This window comes from Elephas maximus, chromosome X (genome assembly GCF_024166365.1).
Source record: "Elephas maximus indicus isolate mEleMax1 chromosome X, mEleMax1 primary haplotype, whole genome shotgun sequence".
Lineage (NCBI taxonomy): Eukaryota > Metazoa > Chordata > Mammalia > Proboscidea > Elephantidae > Elephas > Elephas maximus.
In genome coordinates this window covers 1,044,703-1,070,295 of record NC_064846.1, presented here as the reverse complement: position 1 = coordinate 1,070,295, position 25,593 = coordinate 1,044,703, and the positions used below count along the sequence as shown (strand labels likewise).

At 39.9% G+C, this 25,593-nt stretch overlaps 1 protein-coding gene across 3 annotated transcripts in view; it reads right to left on the bottom strand.

Moving 5' to 3' along the window:
- The window catches only part of F8 (coagulation factor VIII), a 138,707-nt gene that overhangs the window by 81,708 nt on the left and 31,406 nt on the right, over positions 1–25,593 (bottom strand). For 2 of the 3 annotated variants that reach the window (XM_049872384.1, XM_049872382.1), the window contains exons 5-9: positions 21,858–21,926; positions 19,509–19,625; positions 17,073–17,294; positions 12,836–13,097; positions 12,383–12,554 (exon numbers count right to left, since the gene is read on the bottom strand). In XM_049872384.1, coding sequence (XP_049728341.1) covers positions 12,383–12,554; positions 12,836–13,097; positions 17,073–17,294; positions 19,509–19,625; positions 21,858–21,926 — 842 coding nt within the window. The remainder of the gene's footprint in view (positions 1–12,382; positions 12,555–12,835; positions 13,098–17,072; positions 17,295–19,508; positions 19,626–21,857; positions 21,927–25,593) is intronic. The other variant, XM_049872383.1, reaches the window with a different exon arrangement.

Here is a 25,593-nt window from a genome sequence, read left to right as displayed (position 1 = left end):
GACACTGGAGATGGCAACAAAGAACTTTGCAAGACCAATGACTTCATTGCAAATATCTTTTTCAACAATATCAACTGTGGTACGGTGGTTAAGAGAGCTCGAATCCACCATCAGCTCCTTGGAAACCCTATGGGACAGTTCTACTCTCTCCTACAGGGTCACTATAAGTCAGAATTGACTCAACCGCAACAGGTTTGGTTTTGGTATACACATGGACCTCACCAGATGGAATACACAGGAATCAAATAGACTACATCTGGGGAAAGAGACAATGGAGAAGCCCAATATCATCAGTAAGAACAGGGCCGGGGGCTGACTGTGGGACAGATCATCAATTGCTCATTCACAAGTTCAAATTGAAACTGAAGAAAATGAGAGTAAAACCACAAAAGTCAAAACATGACCTTGAGCACATCCCACCTGAATTTGGAGACCATCTCAAGAACAAATTTGAGGCACCGAACACTAATGACCAAAGACCAGACGAGTTGTGGGATGACATCAAGGACATCATACATGAAGAAAGCAAGAGGTCATTAAAAAGCCAGGGAAGAAAGAAAAGACCAAAATGGATGTTAGAAGAGACTCTGAAACTTGTTCTTGAATGTAGAGTAGCCAAACTGGAAGGAAGTAAGGATGAAGTAAAAGAGCTGAACAGAAGATTTCAAAGGATGGCTTGAGAAGACAAAGTATTATATGACAAGTGCAAAGCTCTTGAGTCAGAAAACCAAAAGGGAAGCATTTCTCAACCTAAAGGAACTGAAGAAAAAATTAAGCCTCAAGTTGCAATATCGAAGGGCTCTATGGTGAAAATACTGAACGAAGCAGGAAGCATCAAAAGAAGATGGAAGGAACACACAGAGAGTCAATGTACTAAAAAGAATCAGTCGACGTTCAACCATTTCAAGAGGTAGCATAAGATCAAGAACAGATTGTACTGAAGTAAGAAGTCCAAGCTGGACTGAAGGGAATGGTGAAAAACAAGGCTCCAGGAATTAACATTATACCAATTGAGATGTTTCAACAAATGGATGCAGCGCTGAAGGTGCTCACTTGTCTATGTCAAGAAATCTGGAAGATAGCCTCCTGGACAAACAACTGGAAAAGATACATATTTGTACCCATCCCAAAGAGAGGTGATTCAATGGAAAGCAGAAATTATCAAAAAATATCATTAACATCACACAAGCAAAATTTTGCTGAAGATCATTCAAAAACAGCTGCAGCAGTACATCGACAGAGAACTGCCAGAAATTCAGGCCAGTTTCAGAAGAGGACGTGGAACCAGGGATATCATTGCTGATGTCAGATGGATCTTGACTGAAAGCAGACAATACCAGAAAGTTGTTTACCTGTGTTTTATTGACTATGCATAGGTGTTCAACTCCCCCACTTGTCTGTCGGTTTGTCCTACTGAGGGGGCTTGCGTGTTGCTGTGATGCTGGAAGCTATGCCACCGGTATTCACATACCAGCAAGGTCACCCATGGAGGACAGGTTTCAGCTGAGCTTCCAGACTAAGACAGATTAGGAAGAAGGACCCAGCAGTCTACTTCTGAAAAGCATTAGCCAGTGAAAACCTTATGAATAGCAGCAGAACATTGTCTGATATAGTGCTGGAAGATGAGCTCCCCAGGTAGGAAGGCACTCAAAAGATGACTGGGGAAGAGCTGCCTCCTCAAAGTGGAGTTGACCTTAATGACGTGGAAGGAGTAAAGCTTTCGGGGCCTTCATTCGCTGATGTGGCATGACTCAAAATGAGAAGAAACAGCTGCAAACATCCATTAATAATCAGAACCTGGAATGTACGAAGTATGAATCTAGGAAAATTGAAAATCGTCAAAAATGAAATGGACGCATAAACATCGATATCCTAGGCATTAGTGAGCTGAAATGGACTGGTATTGGCCATTTTGAATCGGACAATCATATAGTCTACAATGCTGGGAATGACAACTTGAAGAGGAATGGTGTTACATTCATCGTCAAAAAGAACGTTTCGAGATCTACCCTGAAGTACAATGCTGTCAGTGATAGGATAACATCCATACCCCTACAAGGAAGATCAGTTAATACGACTATTATTCAAATTTACGCACCAACCACTAGGGCCAAAGATGAAGAAATAGAAAATTTTTACCAGCTGCTGCAGTCTGAAATTGATGGACATGCAATCAAGATTCATTGATAATTACTGGCAATCGGAATGCGAAAGTTGGAAACAAAGAAGAAGGATCAGTAGTTGGAAAATATGGCCTTGGTGATAGAAACAATACCGGAGATCGAATGATAGAATTTTGCAAGACCAACGACTTCTTCATTGCAAATACCTTCTTTCATCAACATTAACAGTGACTATACACATGGACCTCGCCAGATGGAACACACAGAAATCAAACTGACTACATCTGTGGGAAGAGACAATGGAAAACTCAATATCATCACTCAGAACAAGGCCAGGGGCCAACTGTGGAATAGACCATAATTGCTCATATGCAAGTTCAAGCTGAAACTGAAGAAAATCAAAGCAAGTCCATGAGAGCTAAAATATGACCTTGAGTACATCCCTCCTGAATTCAGAGACCATCTGAAAAAAAGATTTGATGCATTGAACACCGGTGATTGAAGACCAGGCAAGTTGTGGAATGACATCAAGGACATCATCCATAAAGAAAGCAAGAGGTCATTGAAAAGACAGGAAAGAAAGAAAAGACCAAGATGGATGTCAGAGGAGACTCTGAAACTTGCTCTCAAACATTGAGCAGCTAAAGCAAAAGGAAGAATTGATGAAGTAAAAGAACTGAACTGAAGATTTCAAAGGGTGGCTCGAGAAGACAAAGTAAAGTATTATAATGACATATGCAAAGAGCAGGAGATGGAAAACCAAAAGGGAAGAACACGCTTGGTGTTTCTCCAGCTGAAAGAACTGAAGAAAAAATTCAAGCCTCGAGTTTCAGTAGTGAAGGATTCTATGGGGAAAATACTAAATGACGCAGGAAGCATCAAAAGAAGATGGAAAGAATACAGAGTCATTACACCAAAAACAATTAGTCTACGTTCAACCATTTCAAGAGGTAGCATATAATCAGGAACCGATGGTACTGAAGAAGTCCAAACTGCTCTGAAGGCATTGGCAAAAAACAAAGCTCCAGGAATTGATGGAATATCAATTGAGACGTTTCAACAAACAGATGCAGTGCTGGAGTTGCTCACTCATCTATGCCAAGAAACATGGAAGACAGCTTCCTGGCCAACTGACTGAAAGAGGTCCATATTTATGCTTATTCCTAAGAAAGGTGATCCAACCGAATGTGGAAATTATAGAACAATATCATTAATACCACTCATTTGCTGAAGATCATTCAAAAACGGCTGCAGCAGTATATCGACAGGGAACTGCCAGAAATTCAGGCTGGTTTCAGAAGAGGACGTGGAACCAGGGATATCATTACTGATGTCAGATGGATCCTGGCTGAAAGCAGAGAACACCAGAAGGATGTTTACCTGTGGTTTATTGACGATGCAAAGGCATTCGACTGTGTGGATCATAACAAATTATGGATAACATTTCGAACAATGGGAATTCGAGAACACTTAACTGCTCATGAGGAACCTTTTCATAGATCAAGAGGAAGTTGTTCGGACAGAACAAAGGGATACTGATTGGTTTAAAGTCAAGAAAGGTGTGCGGCAGGGTTGTATTCTTTCACCATACCTATTCAATCTGCATGCTGAGCAAATAATACAAGAAGCTGGACTATATGAAGATGAACGGGGCATCAGGATGGAACGAAGACTCATTAACAACCTGCGCTATGCAGATGACACAAACTGACTTGCTGAAAGTGAAGAGGATTTCAAGCACTTACTAATGAAGATCAAAGACCACAGCCTTCAGTTTGGATTACACCTCAACATAAACAAAAATCCTCACAGCTGGACCAATGAGCAACATCACATGGTTGAGAGTTTTCATCGTGAATGGGTAGTGGAGTTTGTCAAGTCCTTTTTCTTCACCTATTACATGATCATGTGCTTTTTGTTTTTTTATTCTATTAATATGGTATATGGCACTGATTTTCAGGTGTTAAACCAGTCCTGCATTCTTGGATAAATCCCATTTGTTCATGGTATATGTTCCTTTTAAAATGTTGCTAGATTTAGTTTGTTGATATTTTGTTGAGGATTTTTGCATCTATTAATGAAGGATATTGAACTGTAGTTTCCTTTTAAATTTATAGAGGCTTGTTTTATGGCCTAATATATGGTCTATCCTGGAGAATGTTCAATGTGCACTTGAGAAGAATGTGTATTCTGCTGTAGTTGGATGGAATGTTCTATAGATGTCTGTTAGGTCTAGTTGGTTTATAGGTGAAATGAGATTGGCCATTTGCTGATAACTGTTGAAGCTGGATGATGGATTCAAAGCAGTTTATTTTACCATTCTTTCTACTTTGGGGTATGTTTGAAAATTTACATAATAAAAAGCAAATAAAAAAACCTCCTTAAATCCTTACAGTATTAGAACATACCTAACAATGGAAACAATAGGATTTGGAAAAATGTCCAGAGCCACAATTAACTTACATAAATCAATAACTACCCCGTATATTCAGACCTGGCCGATCAGAGCATTGGTTCACAAATAGGATGGGCATGTGACCCTTTTCAGGCTCATGAGAGTTGGGCACAGGAATTTGTTCTACCTCTTAAAGCAGAGAAGCTCTATTTTCTGCTGGATTTGAAAATGAGGGGGTATACGTCTAGAGCTCCACTTGCTTATTGGATATGTCATCAGGAAAGACTAATTGCTAGAAAAGGACATCATGCTTGGTGAAGTAAAGGGTCAGCAAAAATGAGGGAAACCCTCCATGAGATGACACAATATTGACATAGTAGCCACAACAATGGGCTCAAAGATAACAACATTCATGAAGATGGCACAGAATTTGGCAACATTTTATTCTGTTGTACGTAAAGTCTACAAGCAATTGATGGAGGAGTCATATAACGAACAAGAAAACAAACGCAATTTCACTATTAATCGGAGAAATGCAAATGAAAACAATAGCATATAAATAATTTATTCATGATAATGGAAAAATGTTGACAATGGTGTGGCATGAGAGGAACTCTCATATATACTCTTGCTGGGGGTGTAAATTGGTACAGAATTATTGAAAAGCAATGCGGCAGTATCTAACAGAACTCCACATATAAGAACGAACATCATTTATGACATTCCGGAGCCGCTGAATTGATGCACCAATCATCTATCTCCAAATTCCTTGTAAAAAAAATAAACCCCTATTTATTTAAACCATGGTTCGGTAAGTATTCTGTTACTTGCAACTTAAGCTTTCTTTTTTTCTGTTTTTTTACTGTGCTTTAAATGAAAGTTTACAAATCGGGTCAGTCTCTCGTACAAAAATTTATATATACTTTGCTATGCACTCCTAATTGCTCTCCACAATGAGAGCACACTCCTTCCCTCCACTCTGTCTTTTCGTGTCCATTCGGCCAGCTTCTGACCCTCTCCACCCTCTCATCTCCCCTCCAGACAGGCGATGCCAAGATAGTCTCATGTGTCTACTTGGTCCCAAGAAGCTCATTCTTCAACAGTATCCTTTTCTATCCCATTGTCGAGTCCAATCCCTGTCTGAAGAGTTTTGGGAATGGTTCCTGTCTTGGGCTAACAGAAGGTCTGGGGACCATGACCACCAGGGTACTTGTAGTCTCAGTCAGACCATTAAGTCTGGTCTTTTTACAGGAATTTGGGGTCTGCATCCCACTGCTCTCCTGCTCCCTCAAGGGTTCTCTATTGTGTTTCCTGTCAGGGGAGTCATTGGTTGTAGCTAGGCATCATCTAGTCCCTCTGGCCTCAGGCTGATGGAGTCTCTGGTTTGTGCGGCCCTTTCTGTCTCTTGGGCTTTGGTGTTCATTCTCCTTTGCTCCAGGTGGTTTGAGACCATTTGATCCATCTTAGATGACCGCTTGCTAGCATTTAAGACCCCAGATGCCACTCTCCAAAGTGGGAAGCAGAATGTTTTCTTAATAGATTTTATTATGCCAATTGACTAAGATGTCCCCCAAAACCATGGTCCCCAAAACCCTGCCCCTGCTACGCTGGCCTTCGAAATGCTCAGTTTATTCAGGAAACTTCTTTGCTTTTGGTTTAGTCCAGTTGCGCTGACCTGTCCTGTACTGTGTGTTGTCTTTCCCTTCACCTAAAATAGGTCTTATCTACTATCTAAATAGTGAATACCCCTCTCCCTCCCTCCCTCCCTCCCTCCCCCCTCTTGTGACCATCAAAGAATAGTTTCTTCTCTGTTTAAACTATTTCTCAAGTTCTTATGTTTTTTTTTATAATTGTGGTCTTATACAATATTTGTCCTTTTGCAACTAATTTCACTCAGCATAATGCCTTCCAGGTTCCTCCATGTTATGAAATGTTTCACAGATTCCTCACCATTCTTTATCGATGCGTAGTATTCCATTGTGTGAATATACCACAATTTATTTAACCATTCGTCCACTGATGGACACCTTGGTTGCTTCCATCTTTTTGCTATTGTAAACAGTGCTGCAATAAACATGGGTGTGTATGTATCTGTTCGTGTAAAGGCTCTTATTTCTCTAGGGTATATTCCAAGGAATGGAATTGCTGGATCCTATGATAGTTCTATTTCTAGCTTTTAAAGGAAGCACCAAATCGATTTCCATATTGGTTGCACCATTTTACATTCCCACCAGCAGTGTATAAGTGTTCCAGTCTCTCCACAACCTCTCCAATATTTATTATTTTGTGTTTTTTGGATTAATGCCAGCCTTGCTGGAGTGAGATGGAATCTCATTGCAGTTTTGATCTGCATTTCTATAATGGCTAATAATTGTGAGCATTTCCTCAAGTATCTGTTAGCTACCTGAATGTCTTCTTTAGTGAAGTGTCTGTTCATATCTTTTGTCCATTTTTTAATTGGGTTATTTGCCTTTTCGTAGTTGAGTTTTTGCAGTATCATGTATATTTTAGAGATCAGGTGCTGATCGGAAATGTCATAACTAAAAGCTTTTTCCCAGTCTGTAGGTAATCTTTTTACTCTTTTGGTGAAGTCTTTGGATGAGCATAGGTGTTTGATTTTTAGGAGCTCCCAGTTATCTAGTTTCTTTCCTGCATTGTTAGTGTTGTTTTGTATTCTGTTTATGCCATGTATTAGGACTCCTAATGTTGTCCCTATTTTTTTCATCCATGATCTTTATTGTTTTAGATTTTATATTTAGGTCTTCAATCCATTTTGAGTTCATTTTTGTGCATGGAGTTGAGGTATGGGTCTTGTTTCATTTTTTTTTGCAGATGGATATCCAGTTATGCCAGCACCATTTGTTAAACAGACTGTCTTTTCCCCATTTAACTGACTTTGGGCCTTTGTCAAATATCAACTGCTCATATGTGGATGGATTTATGTCTGGCCTGGATTCTCAATTCTGTTCCATTGGTCTATGTATCTCTTGTTGTATCAGTTACAAGGCTGTTTTGACTACTGTGGCGGTATAGTAGGTTCTAAAATCAGGTCGAATGAGGCCTCCCACTCTGTTCTTCTTTTTCAGTAATGCTTTGCTTATCCGGGGCTTCTTTCCCTTCCATATGAAGTTGGTGATTTGTTTCTCCATCTCATTAAAAAATGCCTGGGAAATCTGGATCAGAATTGCATTGGGTCTACAGATTGCTTTTGGTAGAATAGACATTTTTACAATGTTAAGTCTTCCGTGAGCAAGGTATGTTTTTCCACTCATGTAGGTCTCTTTTGGTTTCTTGCTGTAGTGTCTTGTAGTTTTCTGTGTATAGGTCTTTTATATCTCTGGTAAGATTTATTCCTAAGTATTTTATATTCTTGGGGGCTACTGAAAATGGTATGGATTTGGTGATTTTCTCTTCGATGTTCTTTTTGTCAGCATAGAGGAATCCAACCGGTGTTTTTTTTATGTTTATCTTGTATCCTGATACTCTGCTGAACTCTTCTATTAGTTTCAGTAGTTTTCTGGAGGATTCTTTAGTGTTTTCTTTGTATAAGATCATGTCATCTGCAAATAGAGATACTTTTACTTCTTCCTTGCCAATCTGGATGCCCTTTATTTCTTTATCTAGCCTAATTGCTCTGGCTAGGACCTCCAGCACAATGTTGAATAACGGTGGTGATAAAAGGCATCCTTGTCTGGTTCCCGATCTCAAGGGGAATGCTTTCAGACTCTCTCCATTTAGAATGATGTTGGCTATTGGCTTTGTATAAATGCCTTTTATTATGTTGAGGAATTTTCCTTCTATTACTATTTTGATGAGAGTTTTATCATGAATGGTTGTTGAACGTTGTCAAATGCCTTTTCTACATCAATTGATAAAATCATGTGATTCTTGTCTTTTGTTTTTTTTTTTTTGGCCTAAAACAACTGAAATTTATCTCTCACACTTCTGGAGGCCAGAAGTCCAAAACCAAGTTGTTGCAGGGCGTGTCCCCTCTGAAGGCTCTAGGAGGGGATCTTTCTTTGCATCTTCTAGCTTCTGGTGGCTCCTGGCAATCCTTGGTTTGTGGCTGCATCACTCCAGTCTCTGCCTCTGTGGTCACATGGCCTTCTTCCCTGTTGTGTGACTCTGAGTCTCTCCATCCAAATCTTCCTCTCCTTTTTCTTAAATAGATATCAGTAACTAGGTTTAGGATCCACCCAAATCAATCCAGTATGACCTCATCTTAACTTGATTACATCTACCCAAAACCAAAAAACCCATTGCCACTGAGTTGGTTCAGACTCATAGTGACACTATCTTTTGTTTTATTTATATGATGGAATACCTTAATTTTTTTCCTAATGTTGAACCATCCCTGCATACCTGGTGTGAATCCCACTTGGTCATGGTGAATTATTTTTTTGATATGTTGTTGAATTCTATTGGCTGGAATTTTGTTGAGGATTTTTGTATCTAAGTTCTTGAGGGATACAGGTCCATAATTTTCTTTTTTTGTGGTGTCTTTACCTGGTTTTGGTATCAGGGATATGCTGGCTTCATAGAATGAGTTGGGGAGTATTCCATCCTTTTCTATGCTCTGAAATACCTTTAGTAGTAGTGGTGTTAACTCTTCTCTGAAAGTTTGGTAGAACTCTGCAGTGAAGTTGTCCAGGCCAGGGCTTTTTTTTTTGGGGGGGGGGCGGAGTTTTTCGATTACCTTTTCAACCTCTTCTTTTGTTATGGGTCTATTTAGTTGTTCTACCTCTGTTTGTGTTAGTTTAGGTAAGTAGTGTGTTTCTAGGAATTCATCCATTTCTTCTAGGTTTTCAAATTTGTAAGAGTTCAATTTTTCATAATAACTTCGCTGTTTCCCTGTTTTAAGCGTTTTTTTATCTTCATTTATTTTTGTGATTTCCCTGTCTGGGTTGACTTCTGGTTGCTCTGCCCAGTGTTCTAGTCTTGGGTTGATACCTGATATTACTGATTTTCTAACCAAAGAACTCCCTTTAGTATTTCTTGTAGTTTTGGTTTGGTTTTTACGAATTCTCTAAACTTCTGTTTATCTGGAAATGTCCTAATTTCGCCTTCATATTCGAGAGACAGTTTTGCTGGATATATGATCCTTGGCTGGCAATTTTTTCCTTCAATTCTTTATATGAGTCATCCCATTGCCTTCTTGCCTGCACGCTTTCTGCCAAGTAGTCCTAGCATATTCTTATTGACTCTCCTTCGTAGGTGACTTTTTGTTTATCCCTAGCTGCTCTTAAAATTCTCTCTTTATCTTCGGTTTTGGCAAGTTTGATTATAATACGTCTTGGTGACTTTCTTTTAACATCTACCTTATGTGGAGTTTGATGAGCATCTTGGATAGATATCTTCTCATCTTTCACAATATCAGGGAAGTTTTCTGCCAACAAATCTTCAACAATTGTCTCTGTATTTTCTGTTATCCCTCCCTATTCTGGTACTCCAATCACTTGTAGGTTATTTCTCTTGATAGAGTCCCACATGATTCTTAAGGTTTCTTCATTTTTTTTTAATTCTTTTATTTGATTTTTCTTCAAATATATTGGTGCCAAGTGCTTTATCTTCAAGTTCACCAATTCTGCCTTCCACCTGCTCAATTCTGCTCCTCTGACTTTCTATTGAATTGTCTAATTCTGTAATTTTATTGTGAATCTTCTGAATTTCTGACTGTTGTGTGCCTATGGATTTTTCCAGCTCATTAAATTTTTCATTATGTTCCTGAATAACCTTTTTAATTTCTTCAATTGCTTTATCTGCATGTTCCTTGGCTTGTTCTGCATATTGCCTGATTTTCTTCCTGATGTCTTGAAGGGTTCTGTATATTAATCTTTTGTATTCTGCATCTGGTAATTCCAGGAAGGCACTTTCATCTAGATGATCCCTTGATTCTTTATTTTGAGAGCTTGTTGATGCGATCATGGTCTGTTTCTTTATGTGATTTGATATTGACTGTTGTCTCTGAGCCATCTGTAAGTTATTGTATTAGTTTATTTTATGTTTGCTTACTATATCCTAGCTTCTTACTTTGTTTTGTTTTGATATACCCAAGTGGGTTGCTTGAGTGAGCTTGCTTGATTATTTTCATCTTTGAAGCTCTGACGTCCTGTTACCAGATGGCTAGAGCTAGGTATATCAGTCTAGGAGTCCATTCACTTTTCTTGTATCAATTCAGCTCAGGTGTTCAGATAGCTGCTCATCAAGTGTGTGGTAAGGCTCTGTCCTACAGTCTTAGAGGGGAAGGGGTGATTGGTGTAGGTATCGGTATCTTGTTGCAGCAGGGGGTCACACTCTGAACAAGGCAGGGGGCTGAGAATCATCCCCCAAGTGTCTCTGAGGAAAGCACGTCCCTCTTCCCTAGACCGTAGAGGTGGGTGTGTTCTGCAGACAGACCATGGGCACCCAATGTTTTTGGTTGTAAGGACTGGGAGGTATCAGTTATCCTTGGACCCCTGTCACAGGTGGTTGTGTGACCTGAGTAGAGCCGCCAGTCCTTAGGCCCCTGATGTGGGTAGGTAACGGTCCTGTTTTATAGGCAAAGCAGTGTCAAACATCAAACACCCACCTCTCCACTGCACAGCCGAAACAGTTGTAGTCTGCCAGCAAGGGCCTATTCTCCTGAAACAGGCTCACACAGGTCCATGCAGGGGGGAAAGGTAGTCAAAGTCCACAGACCGTTTATGCCTGGACAGGAGTCACTTCTGTCTTGAGCTCTCCAGGTTAGTGGAGCTGGCAAATTATCTTTTCCCCCAACTGTGTATTTATTCCTTCTCCAAGGCTGGGAGGATGGCTCTAGGCACTCAACGTGGCCTATCTCAGGCCCAGGGAAATCAACAGCTACTGAAGCTGGCCTGGGGGCAGGGGGCACGGTAAATATATGCAAGTGCTTAGCTTTTGCCAAGGGCGGGTTCTTCTCTGGTTCTGGAGGTGTGAGTAGGCGGCGTGACTGGGTGCTTCTCCCTGAGAAAACTGCGGCCAAATGCCAGTATCAGCCTGCCGCAGCTGCTCTCTGGGAATGGTGCCTGAGGGCTCCCGCAGATTCAGGTCCGGTAACTCCTCTCCGCTTCTGAACTGTCTCTTCCTCCCCCTGCCGCTCAGTTCATTTTCTAACTTTGCCTTTGATGTTCAGTGCTCCTAGCTTGTCATAAATATACTCGTTTCACTTGTTTTTTCAGGTCTTTGTTGTTAGAGGGCTCGCTGGAAGCGTGTGTCTCTTCTGCCACCTTGGTCCCTCCTCTCAACTTAAGCATTCTTAATACACTAGATCAGGAGTTGACAAAATTATCTGTTAAGGGCTAAACAGTAAATACTGTAGGTTTTGCAAGCTATACCTGATCTTTGTCACATAGTCATCTTTTCTTTAAAAATATAAAAATCTGGACATAAATAGTGGTGATGGCTGCACAACATGGTAAATGTAATTAATGTCACTGGTTGAAATGGCAAATGTTTTGTTCTATATATTTAGCTACAATAATATTTTTTTCAAAAAGAAAAAAAATGTAAAATCTATTCTAAGCTCATAGGCTGTCCAAACAATAGTCCACAAGCCAAACTTGGCTCATAGGCCATAGTTTGCTGACTCTTGTAACTATGTAATTAACGGGAAAAGTTCTGGAAGGACTAAAGCCGAAGCAGTAAGTATTCCAGAAGAGTGGCAGGTTTATCAGGTGATGTTAAATTTTTATTCTATATACTCACATTTAGTTTTTTTTATAATCAGCAGTTATTTGTGTAATATTCATAATTTTTAAAAGATCATGCCCACTACAGACAAGGTTGAATTATGAAGTATTTTAGAAACTCAAAACCCTCCAAATATTTTTTTCTTCCCCAACCTCATATCTTTTCCTCAACTTACCAACAATGTGTCTCCAACTTCTCCATAGAGTAAAGGTCCCAGGATTCCTGATTCATACTGAATAGCTTCACGAGTCTGAAAGGTTTCATCTGTGTATGCAATAAATCGGACTTTTTTGTACTTCTTACCAATCCTCTGAGTATCATTGTTTAAATATTGACTTTTATAACTTCTGTAGGAGAGAAAAAAGATGAGGGTTTGGGTTGGGAAATTGTAGGTAAAGGACTGGTGGCTGAAATCCAAGTCCAAAACAGTTGGTATGATTTAATAAAGGAAAGGAGTGAGTAAAAAATACAGCATCCCTGATGCTTAGCTATTTTAGTTTTCAAACATGTTAATGTCCCTGCCATTTGAGTCCATATATGTACCTAACCGTAAATATGGCCTAAAAATTTGTTGTTTTCAATAACTGGGAGTAACTCTTTGAGTACGGGAGAGTCAAAAGGTGCTTACCTGTCGGTGGAGGGGAGGACTGCAGGAGCATAGTCCCAGTCCTCCTCATCAGCAGCAATATAATGGATCCAAGTTTTAGGGTGCTTCTTGGCAACTGAGCGAATTTGGATAAAGGGAGGAGAGTTGCCATCATCAAACCTAAGCAAGTCCATGTCAGAATCATAAAGGTCATCCTCATACTCTTCCTCTTCTTTAGTATTTTTCTTCCGTACTTGGGGCTCCTCTGGGCAGCGATCTACTTTGACATAAGCTTCCATGCCATCTGCATTCAGAGAAACCAAACAATGTCAGATTTCTACCAAGTTTTCTTTCTTTAACTTCTATGACTTCATTCTCTCCTGTCAGGACTTCAAGGCCCTCTCCTAAGTGGCCCTCCACTTCACACCAATACCCTTTCTTGCCACTCTCCTACATGGATCATTTCCCCCATATCTGGTAGTTGTTGGTTTCTTCCTGACTGGTCTTTGCACTGACCATTTCCCTTCTGCTGTGGAATACTCTGTCTGATTCTCCTCCAATACATGTGTTATTGCTTTTTCAAAATTCACTCATTTTCTGTTGTAATAAATATAAATATTTCCTTCTGAAACTGCCTCTGTATATATCATTCCCCACATTCAAATTATAAGCAAGGAGATTTGAGGAATTTATACTTAAAGCATTTGGAAACCTAGGTCAGGCTAAGGTCACCCAACTCCCCATCCCCATGGTGACCCAACCACTTCTAGACTTGTTAGGTGCCATGGAGTCAATTCCAACTCATAGCAACCCTAAGTACAAAAGAACGAAACAGTGCCTGGTCCTGCGCCATCCTCATAATCATTGCTGTTTGAGCCTATTGTTGCAGCCATTGTGTCAGTCCATTCAATTGAGGGTCTTCCTTTTTATTGTTTTGCTGACTCTCTATTTTACCAAGTACGATGTCCTTCACCAGGGACTGGTCCTTCCTGATAAGATGTCCAAAGTACATGGGATGAAGTCTCACCATTCTCACCTATAAGGAGCACTCTGGCTGCAATTCTTCCAAGATAGACTTGTTCATTCTTCTGGCAGGCCAGGGCATATTCAAGATTCTTCTCCAACACCATAACTCAAATGCATCCAATCTTCTTCGGTCTTCCTGATTCACTGTCCACCTTTCACATGCATATGAAGTGACTGAAAATATTACGGTTTGGGTCAGGTGCACCTTACTTCTCAAAGTAACATCTTATGCTTTTTAACACTTGAAAGAGGTCTTTTGCAGCAGATTTGCCCAATGCAATGCATCTTTTGATTTCTTGACTGCTGCTTCCATGGGCATTGATTGTGGACTCAACTAAAATGAAATCCTTGACAACTTCAATCTTTTCTCCATTTATCATGATGTTGCTCATTGGTCCAGTTGCGAGGATTTCTGTTTTCTTTATGTTGAGGTGTAATCTATACTGAAGGCTGTGGTCTTTGATCTTCGTTAGTAAGTGCTTCAAAAGCCCTCTTCACTTTCAGCAAGCAAGGTTGTGTCATCTACATAACCCAGGTTGTTAATGAGTCTTCCTCCAATCTTGATGCCCTGTTCATCTTCATATAGTCCAGCTTCTCGGATTATTTGCTCAGCATACAGATTGAATAGGTACGGTGAAAGGCTGCAACCCTAACACACACCTTTCCTGACTTTAAACCAATCAGTATCCCCTTCTTCTGTCCGAACAATTGCCTCTTAAACTATGTAAAGGTTCCTCGTGAGCACAATTAAGAGTTCTGGAATTCCCATTCTTTGCAAATGTTATCCATAATTTATGATCCACACAGCCGAATGCCTTTGCATCGTCAATAAAACACAGGTAAACATCCTTCTGGTATTCTCTCTCTTCAGCCAGGGTCCATCTGACATTAGCAATGATATCCCTCGTTCCACGTCCTCTTCTGAAACCAGCCTAAATTTCTGGCAGTTCCCTGTTGATATACTGCTGCAGCCGTTTTGAATGATCTTCAGCAAAATCTTGTGTGTGATATTAATGGTATTGTTCTATAATTTCCACATTCAGTTGCATCACCTTTCTTGGGAATAGGCATAAATATGGATCTCTTCCAGTCAGTTGGCCAGGTAGCTCTCTTCCAAATTTCTTGATATAGATAAGTGAGTATCTCCAGCGCCGCATCCGTTTGTTGAAACGACTCAATTGGTATTCCATCAATTCCCAGAGCCTTGCTTTTCACCAATACCTTCAGTGTGGCTTGGACTTCTTCTTTCAGTACCTTTGGTTCCTGATCATACGTTACCTCCTGAAATGGTTGAACGTCGACCAGTTCTTTTTGGTATAGTCACTCTGTGTATTCCTTCCATCTTCTTTTGATGTGTCCTGCGTTGTTTAATATTTTTCCCGTAGAATCCTTCAGTATTGCAACTCGAGGCTTGAATTTTTTCCTCAGTTCTTTTGGCTTGAGAAATTCTGAGCATGTTCTTCCCTTTTGGTTTTCTATCTCCAGGTCTTTGCACATGTCATTATACATAATACTTTACTTTGTCTTCTCAAGCCACTCTTTGAAATCTTCTGTTCAGCTCTTTTACTTTATCTTTTTTTTCTTTTGCTTTAGCTAGTTTCAGAGTCTCTTCTGACACCCAGTTAGGTCTTTTCTTTCTGTCCTGTCTTTTTAATGACCTCTTGGTTTCTTCATGAATGATGTCCTGGATGCCATCCCACAACTCATCTGGTCTTTGGTCATTAGTGTTCAACGCGTCACATCTATTCTTGAAATGATCTCTAAATTCAGGTGGGATATAGTCAAGGTCATAGTTTGTCTTTCAAGGACTTGTTCTAATTTTCTTCAGTTTCAACTTGAACTTGCATATGAGTAATTGATGATCTGATCCGCAGTCGGTCCCTGGCCTCGTTCTGATTGATAATATTGAGCTTTTCTGTCTTCTCTTTTTACAGATGTAGTCAGTTTGATTTCTGTGTATTCATCTGGCGAGGGCCATGTGTATAGTTGCAGTTTATGTTGTTGAAGAAAGGTATTTGCAATGAAGAAGTCATTGATCTTGCAAAATTCTATCATGTGATCTCTGGCATCTTTTGTATCACCAAGGCCATATTTTCCAACTACCGATTCTTCTTCATTTCCAACTTGTGCATTCCAATCTCCAGTAATTATCAATGCATCCTGATTGCATATTCGATCAATTTCAGACAGCAGAAGTTGGTAAAAATCTTCAATTTCTTCATCTTTGTCCTTAGTGGTTGGTGCGTAAATTTGAATAATAGTCGTATTAACTGGTCCTCCTTGTCGAGGTATGTATATTATCCTATCACTGACAGCGTTGTACTTCAGGAAGATCTTGACATGTTCCTTTTGACGATGAATGCAATGCCGTTCCTCTTCAAGCTGTCATTTCCAGCATAGTAGACCATATGATTGTCTGATTCAAAATGACGAATACCAGTCCATTTCAGCTCCATAATGCCTAGGATACTGATCTTTATGTGTTCCATTTCATTTTTCATGACTTCCAGTTTTCCCAGATTCATACTTGATACATTCCATGTTCCGATTATTAATCAATATTTCCAGCTGTTTCTTCTCATTTTGAGCTGTGCCTCACGTATGCTCATCAATTTCCACTTCCATGTTGTCTCTCCTATCATCTGCTGTCTCCTGACAAGCCCTGAGTTTGCCAGGTGTGTCCCATCTCCTACCAGGTATCTACGGAGTGCCTCCTTGTGCAGCAGTTGTCTGGTGTCTCAAATTGAGTACTGCAATATCCTCTAGTATTTGGTACTATTTACTGCTCTGGGTATCACTACCAGTACCCTGAAGCACTTATGGTTGAAACCTAGGCAGTGTTAGTTTTTTTTTTTTCATTTCCTTAAATTTCTCATAAAATATCTCTTCAGGTACTACTTGCAGTTTCATAGTATTGAAATCTAATTAATGGGATCAGGGTGGGAAACCAATGGCATACTGTCTTCCTCCTTTTCTCCACCTTACTCATCCCTAAGCCACTTCCCTTTCCTCTATCACAGGCATTTAACAAAAATTTCACCAGGTACTATTAATACTTAGCCCTCTAGTACTCAAGATAGAATCTTTACTCTGGAAACTAGGAACTAGGGGATCTAGTTGAGGTCTGAATTAATTGTAACTCTGTAACACCACTCTATGCAACACGCTATATTCCTGAATACTGCCCAGTAAGTTCCATTAAAAGTAAAGCTGAATATTTATAATATCCATTTTTAAGATCCACAGATATTACCATGGTGGTGGGAAGGAATATGACAAAACAGTAGAAACTGGCCAAGGTCCATCAGGAGTGTCTGAGCAGTAAGGAAAGTTATTGGTGAGATCTCCAACGAGGCCTGACGATGGTTCCTCACAAGAAATGTATGACCTTCCAGGAAGATTGAGTGTACTTCAGGGGTGGTGCCCATTCCGATCACATGCCAGTACACTGACTTCCTGTGACACCCAATCAGACCTGTAAATTAGGAATAAGATAGCCATGGTTAAGAAGTAGAGAATTTGAAATAGAAAACACTTGCTAGTGCAAGATGGACAAATTGACCTTACAAATTTCAATGTTAGATTTACTTAGAAATGAACTTTCCAAAGACATTGGCCAAATTCATCTGCAGCTGTTGACCATTTATGCTGATAACTCTCCTGTTTCAGACCTCTCCCTCAACTCCAGATTCATACAGCCAACCACCTCCTCAACATCACCACCTAAATAGCTCATAAAACCCACAAGTCCCCAAACCAAATTTCTGATGTTCATTATCTCAGTGAATGGCACCATCCTGTATTCAATTATGCAACCAAGAATTATCCTTGTCACCACTCTCACCTCCCATATTTAATCCAACACCAATCATGGCAATATAATTAATAGTGAATATTTACTGAGCACTTGTTTTGGGCCAAGAAATGTCCAAAAATATTTTAGAAGTTTTAATTCATTCACTCCTCATAATAACTCTGTGAACATAGAAACTGTTATTATCATCCCTCTCTTACAGGAGAGGAAACTGATGCCCAGATAGGTAAATTAATCTGTTCAGTATTTGAACCAAGCTGTCATATGTTTATATCCTACACTGTTAACTAGCTATCTGTCTATTTTGGCTCCTAAAACTTTTTCACTATCTTTACTACTACTGTCATCCTCAGGGAATCCTTCTTTGGGTCTCCAGTCTACTTCGGGCTCCTTTATTTCATGTTCCCATAGAATTATGTAATTTGCCTTTAGCGTATCTAATTTTCAGTTTGTAAGTTTTCATTTATTATTATGATTTTTTATTACTATCTGTCTCTGCATTATACTACAAGCTGTGTGACAGCAGGGACTTGCATGTTTTTAAATAAATTTCTGATTTCTTTTTTAATTGTACAATTTATGCACACTCATTATAGGATTACTGGAAAATACAGAAAAGAATTAAGAAGAAAATATCTCTGTCCTAATCCTTCACTGGAAACCCTGGTGGCACAGTGGTTAAGTACTACTGCTGCTAACCAAAAGATTGGCAGTTTGAATCCACCAGGTGCTCCTTGAAAACTCTATGGGACAGTTCTACTCTGTCCTATAGGGCTGCTATGAGTTGGAATCGACTCGATGGCAATGGGCTTGGGTTTTTTGGTTTAGTCCTTCATTGGAGCCCTGGTGGTGTGGTGGTTAAGGACTCAGCTGCTACCAAAAGGTCGGCAGCTGGAATCCACCAGGTACTCCTTGGAAACCCTATGAGGCAGTTCTACTCTGTCCTATAGGGTCGCTATGAATCGGAGTCGACTTGACAGCACACAACAACAACAATCCTTCATGATTCTCTTGGGTTTCTGGATCTCTCATATTTAGTGCCTCTGAGGCCTGCCATTTCTAAAAATATCTTTATTCCTCCCCAAAGCAAATTCATACTTTGGCTATGAATTCCAGGTTGAAAATAAATTTCCCTCAGAACTTTTAATGTATTGCTCCATTGTATTGCATTGCAGTCTAATTCTCATTCCTTTGTATAAGACCTGTTTCTCCCAGGGGAAGCTTTAAGTATCGTCTTTATTCTTTGTTCTCCGAAATTTTGCAATGATAACTTTTTTGCAGGGATCTGTTTTACTCAGCCTGCTGCACACTTTCAATATGAAGAGTCATACCTTTGGATTCTTCACATTTTCTTCAGTCATTTCTTTGGTTCTTTTTTAAAATTCGTTTTTGTTTTACTTTCTGGGAGATTTCCTCTATTCTACCTTACTAAGTTCTAGTCAGTTTTTTTTTTTAAATCATATTTCTAATTTTTATGAGTGTGTTCTTGTTCTATTGTTTCTTTTTCATAGAGTCTTGGCTTAGGGATGCAGCATCTACTTGAATATTCATTAAAAAAATTAGAATTTTTGATAAGTTCTCTTTTGTTCTAAGCATTATCTCTTTCTTCTGGTATTATTTGTTTTCTTTGTTTATCTTTTCATATTTCTTTCTTGTTTGATTCCCCTTAAATGTCTGGCCATATTTAGACAAAAGGAAAGAGAATCTGATTGTGAGCTCTGTGTGCATTTTCAGGTGATTGGAGGAGGACTCAGCCACTATTCTTTAAGTCTCTCAAGAGGGTAGAATTCAGTGGGTTTTACTCTGGCATGCCTAAAAAGAGCTCTGCATTGATTTCTGAAGACCCTGAGGATTCTTGAGCAAGTGTGTACATACCTGGCAGAGACCTATTTACATAGCCATTAACTGTGTACATTTTAGGCCAGGGCAGAGTAGATGCAGAATCCACACCCTGTGCCGAGGATTCATCTGCTTCTGAGTGCCAACTTTTCCCTGATGAGAGAGGAGGCAAAAACAGAGCCATATAAGTGCCTGTCTCCTGACTGGCCCTAGCTCTATCCCTTCTCTTCCTCCTGGGGAGTAAAGGCTGTTCACACCTTAAGAATTTGTTTTCAACAAAGTGGGCACAGAGGACGTATCTTCTCAAAGTCAGTGAGAGGTAGCGAGAAGACAATCACTGAAAGGCAGACATTTTTTGTTCAAACTGATAATTCCTCCCTATATTGGTCCATAAGGGGCCCTGGTGGCATATTGGTTAAAGCGCTTGCCTGCTACCCAAAAGGTCAGCGGTTCCAACCCACCAGCCATTCCTCAGAAGAAAGATGTGGCAGTCTGCTCCTGTAAAGATTACAGCCTTGGCAACCCTGTGGGCCAGTTCTACTCTGTCCTCTAGGGTCGCTATGACTTGACGGCAACGAGTTTGGTTTATATTTGTGTAATGACAGTAGGTTGGAAGGGATAATGATAAATTATAACTAGGAGAAGGGAAAATATTGGTTAGTTTGAGCCATAAGGAGTTTATTCTACTTATTACTGATACATTTAAAAGGAAGCAGACAACCTTGTCAGTCCCTGTCTGTGTTCTAATTGTTTTATCCCAACTTGTAATAATGAAATCCCAGGAACCTGAAAGTTTCCCAACCCCCTCTATGAAAGTAATAAGAGTTAAAGAACTGGAAATATTATTATTGGACAATGGCTCCTTGAAATTTCTTCTTTGTGTGAAGGGCTAAAAATTAATGCTGATGCTTTCAGCCTCTGGCCTGAAGCACTCAGCCTTCAGGGAATTCTTATAAGTTCATTTGTCATCTGTTCATCTGTTCATTCATTCAAACAAATACACATTTCTGAGCACTGATGACAGAGAAGACGCTGTCTCTGTTTATACAATCTAGCTTGAATTAACAGATGTTGACAATTATAGTAAAGAGTGAAATGTGATGTAAAAGAGACGCAAACGGAGTATTATGAGAGCAGAGGGGAGAAGAAATTTCACTTTTCTTGAAGGGAAAGGCTATGAACTCAAAGAAGATAAATACTAATAAGTAAAGTAGACACTGATGCTATAGTGTGCTAAGAGGTAAGCATAAAGTGCTGTGGGAATATATAAAGCAGGTATCAAACCCAGACTGATGAACTCTGGTGGCACAACAGTTAAATGATCAGCTGCTAACCAAAAGGTCAGCAGTTTGAACCTACCAGCCGCTCCATGGGAGAAAGACCTGGAGATCTGCTCCTGTAAAAATTACAGCCTAGGAAACCCTATGGGGGCAGTTCTCCGTCCTATAGGGTTACTATGAGTTGGAATTGAGTCGACGGCACAAAACAACAACCCAGACTGGAGGTCATCCTGGGGGAGAGAATGGGTGGAGTGAGTCAATCTTAAAGGATAAGGAGAAGCTTACCTGGTGTAAAGGGGGAGGAAGGCTTGCCAAGAAGAGGGAACAGCATAAGCAAAGTTCTGGGTGCAAGAAAAAGCATGACACGTTTGGGTGCTATGAATTCTTCAGTGTGGTTGGAGCCTGGAAGGTGAGGCTGAAGAGGGTAGCAGGGATTACATCATGCATCATTGTGTCAAGAAATTTGCATTTCACCTAAGTCATTAAAAACCCATTGCCATCAAGTCAATTCCAACTTATATTGACCCTATAGGACAGAGCAGAGCTGTCCCACAGGGTTTCCAAGGAACAGCTGGTGGATTTGAGCTGCTGAACCTTTGTTTAGCAGCCGAGCTCTTAACCACCGTGCCACCAGGGTCTTAAAGACAGGAGTGATGTGTTCCCGCTAGCTGCTATAGTAATAATAGAGTGCCAGAGAACAACAACAAAGCAAATACAGGAGAGAAATAATGGTCGTTCAATTAAAAAGACGGCAGCGTAGGAGGACAAGAGGGGAGAAAAAAAGACTATGATGGTGTTGCATTCTAAGTGATTTGCATGACATCACTCATTTAATCTTCACAACAGTCCTATGAGGTAGATGAGATCAACCTCTTACCCAACCCTCCCGTCTTCTTATCTCATAGCTGCCAATCCAACTTAGGTTCTATTTTTTTTCTTGGAATTCATTTTCATCCCCATCTCCTTCATTCCTGAACAGTAATGTAGATTATGATCTATAATTGCCTTCTCTGGATGATAACATCCCACAATTTCAAGTACTAGATTAAGTTAATATATTTGATTTTTTTCCAGAAGCCCAAAATTCAAACTGAAGTTCACTAACCTTCATCAAATACAGCAAAAAGTAATACAAATTCGTGCAAGATCTGTGTCCCTTCTTTGGCCAGACTCCCTGAAAAAGAAGTGATTTATCTTCTATTTAAAAATTCCATTGTAAGAAATTGCCACTAGGAGGAGACGTTACTTCATCAATGGCTTGACAGTAAGAACAACAGTAACATCCTTTCTTGGGTGTCCATAAAGGGGAGGGTTTCTTATATGAGCACTTCTAAAACTCTCTGGAACAAAAGACCATTTCCTAACTTCAAAATTGTTGCAGACCAATACATTCATAAAATACAATAAAAGTAAATTACTAAAGATATGAAATTAGACATAAAAAATTATTGTTGTTATCGTTAAGTGCCACCGAGTCAGTTCCGACTCATAGCGACCCTATGCGCAACAGAACGAAACACTGCCCGGTCCTGAGCCATCCTTACAATCATTGCTATACTTGAACCCATTGTTGCAACCACTGTGTCAAACCATCTTGTTGAGGGTCTTCCTCTCTTTCGCTAACCCTCTAACTTACCAAATGTGATATCCTTCTCCAGGGGCTGATCCCTCCTGATAACATGTCCAAAGTACAAGAGAAATATCACCATTTTCATTTCTAAGGAGCATTCTGGCTGTACTTCTTCCAAGACAGATTTGTTTGTTCTTCTGGCAGTCCCTGGTATATTCAAGATTCTTCTCCAAAACCATAATTCAAATACATTAATTCTTCAGATTTTCTTACTCATCATCCAGTTTTTGCATGCATATGAAGTGATTGAAAATACCATGGCTTGGGTCAGGTGCACCTTAGTCTTCAGAGTGACGTCTTTGCTCTTCGACACTTTGAAGAGGTCCTTTGCAGTAGATTTACCCAATGCAATGCGTCTTTTGATTTCTTGACTGCTGCTTCCATGGCTGTTGATTGTGGATCCAAGTAAAATGAAATCTTGACAACTTCAGTCTTTTCTCTGTTTATCATGATGTTGCTCATTGGTCCAGTTGTGAGGATTTTTGTTTTCTTTATGTTGAGCGCAATCCGTACTGAAGGCTGTGGTCTTTGATCTTCATTAGTAAGTGCTTCAAATCCTCTTCACTTTCAGCAAGCAAGCCTGTGTCATCTGCATAATGGAGGTTGTTAATGAGTCTTCCTCCAATCCTGATGCCCCGTTCTTCTTCATATAGTCCAGCTTCTCGGATTATTTGCTCAGCATAGAGATTAAATAGGCATGGTGAAAGAATACAACCCTGACACACACCTTTCCTGACTTTAAACCATGCAGTATCCCCTTGATCTGTCTGAACAACTGCCTCTTGATCTATGTAAAGGTTCCTCATGAGCACAATTAAGTGTTCTGGAATTCCCATTCTTCCCAATGATATGGATAACTTGTTATGATCTGCATAGTCGAATGGCTTTGCATAGTCAATAAAACTCAGGAAAACATCTTTCTGGTATTCTCTGCTTTCAGACAAGAGCTGTCTGACATCAACAATGATATCCTTCATTCTACATCCTCTTCGGAATCTGGTTTGAATTTCTGACACTTCCTTTTTTGAATTATCTTCAGCAAAACTTTACTTGCGTGTGATATTAATGATATTGTTTGATTATTCCCACATTCTATAGCATATCCTTTCTTTGGAATGGGCACAAATATGGATCTTTTCTGGTTGGTAGGCCAGGTAGCTATCTTCCAAATTTCTTGGCAGAGATGAGTGAGCACCTTCAGAGCTGCATCGGTTTGCTGAAACATCTCGATTGGTATTCCGTCAATTCCTACAGCCTTGTTTTTCGCTAATGGCTGCAGTGCAGCTTGGACTTCTTCCTTCAATACCATCAGTTCTTGATCATATGCTACCTCCTGAAATGGCTGAATGCCAACCAATGCTTTTTAGTACAGTGACTCCGTGTATTCCTTCCATTTTCCTTTGATGCTTCCTGCATTGTTCAATATTTTCCCTGTGGAATCCTCCAAAATTACAACTTGAGGCTTGACTTTTTTCTCCAGTTCTTTCAGCTTGAGAAATGTTGAGTGTGTTCTTCAGTTTTGGTTTTCTAACCCCAGGTCTTTGCACATTTCATTATAATACTTTACTTTGTTTTCTCAAGCTACCCTTTGAAATCTTCTGTTCAGCCCATTTACTTCATCATTTCTTCCATTTGCTTCAGTTACTCTACGTTCAAGAGCAAGTTTCGGAGTCTCTTCTGACATCCATTTTGGTCTTTTCTTTCTTTCTTGTCTTCTTAATGACCTTTTGCTTTCTCAATGTATGATGTCCTTGATGTCAACCCACTACTTGTTTGGTCTTTGGTGATTAATGCTCAATGCATCAAACCTGTTCTTGAGATGGTCTCCAAATTCAGGTGGAATATACTCAAGGTCATACTTTGGCTCTCAGGGACTTGTTTTAATTCAGTTTCAACTTGAACTTGCATAACAGCAATTGATCGTCTGTTCCGCAGTCAGCACCTGGCCTTGTTCTGATTATATTGAGTTTCTCCATCCAGAATGCTCCTTGGAAGCAAGGATGGCAAGATTGTCTCACATACTTTGGACATGTCATCAGGAGGGCTCAGTCACTGGAGAAGGACATCATGCTTGGTAGAGGGTCAGTGAAAAAGAGGAAGACCCTCAACTAGATGAATTGACACAGTGGCTGCAACAATGGGCTCAAGTATAACAAGGATTGTGAGGGTGACACAGGACTGGGCAATGTTTCGTTCTGTTGTATATAGGGTCGCTATGAGTCAGAATTGACTCAATGGCACCTAATAACAACAAGGACATCATCTCTTTCTATAGATGTAGTCTATTCAATTCCTGTCTTTTCCTTCAGGTGAGGTGCACATGTATAGTCACCGCTTATGTTGTTGAAGAAAGGTATTTGAAATGAAAAAGTCGTTGATCTTACAAAATTCTATCATGCGATCTCCGGCATCGTTTCTATCACCAAGGCCTTATTTACCAACTACTGATTCTTCTTTGTTTTCAATTTTCACATTCCAATTACCAGTAATTATCAATGCATCTTGATTGCATGTTTGATCAATTTAAGGCTGCAGAAGTTGGTAAAAACCTTCAATTTCCTCATCTTTGGTATTAATGGTTGGTGTATAAATTTGAACAATGGTCGTATTAACTGGTCTTCCTTGTAGGGGTATAGATATTATTCTATCACTGTGACACTTCCCAGTCCAGAGCTGATGTTGATCTCTTTACATCAAACACTGCTTTATTTTGAGCTTATTAAAACATTGCTTCATTTCAATATCACCTAATGAGTACCGTCTGGGGTCTTAAATGCTATCAAGCAGCCATCTAAGATGCATCAATTGGTCTCAACCCACCTGGAGCAAAGGAGAATGAAGAACACCAAAGACATAAGGTAATTATCAGCTCAAGAGACAGAAAAGGGCCACATAAATCAGAGTGTACATCAGCCTGAGACCAGAAGAACTAGACGGTGCCTGGCTACCACCAATAACTGCCCTTACAGGGAACATAACAGAGAATCCCTAATGGAGCAGGAGAGCAGTGGGATGCAGACTTCAAATTTTCGTAAAAAGACCAGACTTAATCGCCTGAGACTTGAAGGACCTTGGAGGTCATGGTCCCCAGACCTTCTGTTAGCCCAAGACTGGAACCATTCCCAAAGCCAATTCTTCAGACTGGGATTGGACTGTTTTTTTTTTTTTTTTATAAGATAGAAAATGATACTGGTGAGGAGTGAGCTTCTTG